At 32.5% G+C, this 6321-nt stretch overlaps 1 protein-coding gene across 1 annotated transcript; it reads left to right on the top strand.

The window, feature by feature from the left end:
- Positions 1 to 2358: 2358 nt before the first annotated feature.
- On the top strand, positions 2359 to 5237 carry LOC145067863 (GDSL esterase/lipase At1g28570-like). The gene is made up of 4 exons (XM_079014901.1): positions 2359 to 2659; positions 3253 to 3480; positions 4103 to 4251; positions 4377 to 5237. Exons 1-4 carry the CDS (start codon positions 2395 to 2397, stop codon positions 4710 to 4712), a joined length of 978 nt encoding a protein of 325 aa, XP_078871027.1. The 5' UTR covers positions 2359 to 2394; the 3' UTR covers positions 4713 to 5237.
- The last annotated feature ends 1084 nt before the right edge of the window (positions 5238 to 6321 follow it).

The following is a 6321-nucleotide window of genomic DNA, read 5'->3' as shown; positions in this document are numbered from 1 at the left end:
AAATTTTCAAGGAAATTAGATGATGGATTATATTATGAATAATGGACAAATTTTTAGGGGCTAAATATGGTTATCCCGAAAGTACCACCTAAAGAAAATTAGACTTCAGTGAGAGGTGTAACTAGGACAAATTATGAGGGACCATTTCTGTAACTTGAGAACCAACTTGATTCTAAATACGACTGCTCATCTTCCTTACGTGACCGAATCGATTTTAAAACCGCCGGTTGCCAAATATATTCCATTTTTTTTTTATCGCTTGTCTGATACAAGTATAACAGAAACGTCGATCGACTGCTACGATAGGTACGTTTGCAATCATACAGCAAAAAGGGTCGTGAGTTCTCCGATTGAACGTCCACTCATTCGCATGAGTGATTAAGTGTAAGAAGGATATCCACCGATGATAATCATCAGGGAATAGCAACTTGCTGATTCGTATGAGGGAGAGATGAGGAAGGAAAGGAATCCCGATCATCACTTAGCAACCTTCATCTGTGGCTACGTACAAGAGAAACTTATAACAGAGTTGTCGTAGGTCTGCTTGTTGTTCCCGTAATACCAGTATAACGATAATATGAGAGAGAGAGAGAGAGATCATCATGAATGTAAAATATTTGTTAAGGATAATATATAAGACTAGTACGAAGATGGTAGAGTGTATACAACACCATAAAACCAAAAGTCAGTAAAGGCAAGGTTGTGATGGGTACTGCCGTACTGGTCTTGGGAAGATAGGTGTATATGGTGTGATTAAGATGAATGTAAAATATTTGTTAATCACATTTAAATTTATCTAATATTCCTTCTAAATAACAAATGATTGATAACTTTGAAGTTGAACACACATTCCTAAATGATTTTATTTTTGTGTCTATGTGGTATGTGTTATGATTTTTTTGATTAATTAGATGATACCATGCTATGATATGATTGATATTTTATGATCTTATATGTGTTGATCGATTACGCGATATGATCTCATTAGTCATTACCAGATTATTATGAATCCTCCTTAATAAATGAATTGAAGGTTTTTTTGCCACATGTCAATTTATCATGAGTTTTGATAGTTGTCATTTTGTAGTATTTTTGAAACAAATACTATCAACGTCAATTTTTGGTTTGTTTCAATTTTTTATTTCACATAATGTTATAGTTATATATGTAAAGTATCAAAGAAGGTAATAAATATTATAATAAATTGCAATTAATATGTTTCTTCATTCCTTATTTCAAAATTTTATTTTAAAAAATATTTATTATTTATATTTTAATATTTTATTTTTCTTTAATCAACCCGTGTAATACACGGGTTTTATATCTAGTTTATGTGAATATATGGAGGTTTCTTCTTTACTTTCTTTAATATATTGCACTCATTTAAAAAACATAGCTTTTCATGTATATTGATGGATTTGATTACTTCCTTAAGTATTGAAGAATGGTTTTCATAATTTCCATGAGCTTGGTTTTTTTACTAGCATTAAGCTAGAGTTCCAATTTATGACAAAAGATTCAGAAAATCAGTGTTAAAATGGTGATGATGGAAACTATACATATGTTCATAGTGGTTGTAGTTGGAAAATATAAACACAGATGATGAAGGAGCTATTAATCTTATAGGGAGTGGGGAAGAGGGTGATTGATCCCTTTTAATATTTTAATTTCAAAAAACATTAGAGGATTGATTAAACAAGAAATCTCAATTTGAACTGCCCTTGGCCCTTCACATTTAATTTCAATTTGAATAGGGACATCATCCACAACAAAACATTATACGTGGTGGTTGTCGAAAACATTGACACAGAGGAGGAGGGGGCTATTAATCTTATGGGGAGAGGGGAAGAAGGTTTTTGGGTCTCTTGTAATATTTGAATTTCAAAAAATATTAAAGTATTGATTAGAGAGGAAATTTCAATTTGAAGTGCCCCTAACCCTTGACACTTAATTTCAATTTGATAAGGACCTCATCCACAACAAAATATTATGAAAATGACCGAAATTTACAAGTTTAAAGCTTTTTTTGCAGTTTACTCAAATAAATCATTTGCACCATTTTGCCCTTGACATTTTGAATATTGACCCTAATAGACAAGAGAAGAAACAAAGTTGCTAGAGAAAGGTGGAAAAAGAACATTTTTTGTACGTTTTACCAATAAAATGATTAACATGTTAAAATCCAAGAAACTATAAATGTTTCATTAATTAAATGAAAAACATTTCAAAACACTAAAAATTTAATTGAATAACATGCTATTTATCTTTTCATTATATTTATCCACAAAAGCGATTTGTTTATATAATGGGAGCTCCATGCTATAACTTCGGCACAAAATTTTGTTACCTTCTTTCTCCTCAAACAACATATTTATATATTTGAAGCTTCTTTTAATGGAGTTTTCTTCATGTTTTTGGTCCATTACAATCTTCTTAATGATTTTGCAGGTGTTATGGAATACTAGCATCATGTATGCGAATGGATGCTATACGTCCATCTTTAGCTTTGGCGATTCCGTGGCCGACACCGGAAACATTAAACAAATCGCCTCCATATCCCACACAGACGTTGAGTCTCTACGGTGGCCTTACGGCGAAACCTACTTTCATCAACCCACGGGTCGTGCTTCCAATGGTCGCCTCCTCATTGATTTCCTAGGTAATTCCCGTGTGTTTGTGTGAAACGAATAACTATCAAATGTTACTAGTAATGGTTGAGTCCTAGCTAGAAAAACTTATATTAGTATATATTGTAGTAAACGGCTAGATTTGATTTGACGTAGATAAAATTGGTTTGTACCGGATTAGACTCGACTCACAGTAGTTTTGGTTGATTGAGGATTCAATTTGACTTATGGTTTAAGGTATGTCTATATGATAAGTTAGATTCTAGCTGTCAGTACCATTGCATACATACATCGAATTGCGTTCATGCATTGACAAATAACTAAATCATTTCACCGACCACATTCCTCATATCATGTACACGTCTGGATAAGCAAAATCAAGATGTGTAATGCTAAGTGTGAATTACAAATTGACCTACATCTTGGAGAAACACTATCTTCCTTTAATGCAAGTTTCTGACATAAGTTTACTTTTTGTTTCCATGATTATCATAACTTGATATCGATTTCTTTGTATCAACCCTAGTGGTGGTTTTAGATACTTGACATCTTGTAAATAGTATCTAAGAAGCTATCTAGTTCATGTTCAAGGTGAATAACTTATGATCTTTTCTTCTTCCTGAAGCTGAGAGTCTTGGGTTGCCATTGATACCACCGTTTCTGCATGACAAAGAAGATGACAAAGTGGTGGAATTTGGACAAGGAGTTAATTACGCGGTGGTGGCTGCAACAGCATTGGACACATCGTTTCATGAAGCAAGAGGGATTGTTAATGCGGTGGCAAATGTTTCTTTAGGAGTTCAATTGACATGGTTTAAAAATTCATTGCCTTTTATTTGCAGCAATGCTTCAGGTAATCAAACATACATATATGCTTCTACTGTATACAGGTGTGCTAACCATATGTGTGCATTATATTTGTTATATATATTAGGTGTGAGACCCGTGTAATACACGACTTTTAAAAATATATATATATATATATTTTCTTAAACATTACATGTTTAATTTACAAATCTGAATTTGGAAAGAATATCAATATTAGCTGTGAATGAACCAATTTTTGCAAGGTTTTTGCAAATTATAATGAGTTCAAAAGGGATTGGCCGAAAATTATGTTTTTCAATGAGGAAGGTTGATTTGAATTTAATACGTTAATTTACAAATTACATGAGAATATATGGAGACATTTAAGTTTCCTTATTTTCTTTATTATATTTTTATATTAGATTTTTTTTAATATAATAAAAAGCCAAAAACACCACAATTTTCCAAGTGGATTTAAATGAAATTGAAAAAATTTTAAAAATGCCATGTGGCATATTTAATTACATGATGACATGTGGAAAAAAACCTTCATTTATTAGGTAGGATTGAGATTATAATTTCTAAAAAGTCGAAGATTCTTGTTTATAATTTTGAGATTCAATTAACAGTATTTAGTGAGTAGTTGTATTGATTATAATTGTTGGCAGATTGTAGAAACTTAATTGGCCGTTCTTTGATCCTAATGGGAGAGATTGGTGGAACCGATTACAACAATCCAATAGTTAATAATAAACCGATCGATGAGCTCAATTCATACGTTCCACTTGTTATTGATACCATCATATCAGCAGTTAATGTAACTACTCAAATCATTCAAACTATATTTTAAATTATCATTACCAACAACTTTCCATGCATTCATAATTTATTTTCTAGTTTATGATTTTCTCTTAGGGTTGACTCTAATAGTTTTAAATACAGGAACTAATTAATATGGGGGCTCAAACATTGGTTGTTCCGGGAACCTTTCCAATTGGGTGTTCTGGTATGATTCTAACAAGCCATTTTTTTGAAAAAGAAGAAGAGTATGATAACAGAACTGGTTGCCTCATCAAGTTCAATACACTTGTTGAATACCACAATGAACTGCTGCAAACAAAACTAAAACATCTACAAAAGCTTCATCCGAATGTCATCATCATCTATGCTGACTACTACAATGCTGCCATGCAGATTATCCGTTCTCCAGATAAATTTGGTACTTTTTTTTTTCTTGAACGACCATATTTAAATATTAAAAGGAAAACGAACCCATAACAAAAGCCAAAATTACAAATCCACAACCACCTATGATGTTAAACACTCCAATAGGAATATAAATACACCACTGATAGACTAACATATTATTCACCTATGACCACATAATCCAATACTATGCAAACCCTGGACATAGATCAATTGAACTTTGACGATTGGAAAGAACAACGTTTGGCACACTATAGCTTTGATGTATGGACCAATGTGGACAACACCACGCCTAAGACAACGGATGTAGAATGGAAGAAGATTGATGTTATTGTGAAATTCTGGACATATGGTATGACCTTTGAAAACTTATGGTCTATGTTTTGAAGATCGACTTCACTATTAAAGACGTGGGTGAATCTAGAAGGCTTGTTCTGAGTCAATAAGGATGCTATAGATATGGAGTTGGATAATAAATTTTGTAATGTGTCTATTAGAGATATTTTGGGCATGAGATCTTCATAAAAATCAAGACAATGGCTGATTTAATTGAAAATATCAGATCCCCGATACTAGACAAAAACCTACTCTTCTTTGCTAGTGAAACATCCATGATCCCAAAGATAAATTTTTCGTTTTCAAGAAATAATAAAAGATCCATTTTAGAAAAATTACATTTAGGGCAACCAAATTTTTCATAAACCATTATTCAGAAATCAGTGATAGGAAGACAGTGAAAATCTCAAATCATAAGTCTATAGGTATATGTGTACAATCCCACCTTCACAATCCGATAATTACCTGCAAAATATTTAATCCACAACTATAAGCATAAAGCTTAGTGAGTTCCCCAAAATATCGCATACAATGCACCATAATAATCTACTAAGGGTTAACTGTGATATCCTTTAATTTTAGAACCAATTAAAACTTTTCATTATCATTTTAAAATTATATTATCACTGTCCTGGAAATTCCCGATACATTTGAAACATTTTGAGTACAAAGTGACTGTCATAATCGATACATAAACATAGATTATAGCGTAAAGACCTAATAGTCCTGAACTCTATTACGCTCTCTTAATCACTCAGCAATCCTAACCAAGTACCATTTGCTTAAGTCTTGATACCTGTGATGCATATAAACTGAGTGAATCAGGTTGGGAAACCTAGTGAAATACATAAGGATTTCAATCATATAAAAGTTTCATGATAATATTCCTTAATTATCATACCTGCAAAACCAACGCTTACCAAATAATATAGATAATGTTTAAATATCTGTAGAACCCTCTACCCATCTTAATTGATCCTCACCGATTATAGTCCACGAGTATCTGGAAGTTTTATCTCACATAATGAACTGTTTAAGTGGTTCGACTACACAACTAGGGGCTTCCTTGGCCAGTGTAAGTCTTAAGGCCCATGAGTTGTTAGATTATTTTAATGAATAGGTTATTACCTTTCATATTCGTCTGTAGGTTATGAGCCTACACTAGCAACATAATTCCCAGACGGCCTACAATGGTAAAGTGTTGTCATCCTACTTTGGGGGATGACCAGACATACCATTAATAGTTGTCTGATCGGGACCCACAAATTTTGTTCATCCTAAGATGAAATTCTGATCTATACTCCAATATGGAGCTATCGTACATCGGTACTTTATTAAAAGTGTC

Source organism: Lactuca serriola, chromosome 8 (genome assembly GCF_051521515.1).
Source record: "Lactuca serriola cultivar US96UC23 chromosome 8, Lser_US96UC23_V15, whole genome shotgun sequence".
NCBI classification, from domain to species: domain Eukaryota; kingdom Viridiplantae; phylum Streptophyta; class Magnoliopsida; order Asterales; family Asteraceae; genus Lactuca; species Lactuca serriola.
Note: the sequence above shows the minus strand (reverse complement) of the source record. Positions and strands in the feature narration are given on the sequence as shown.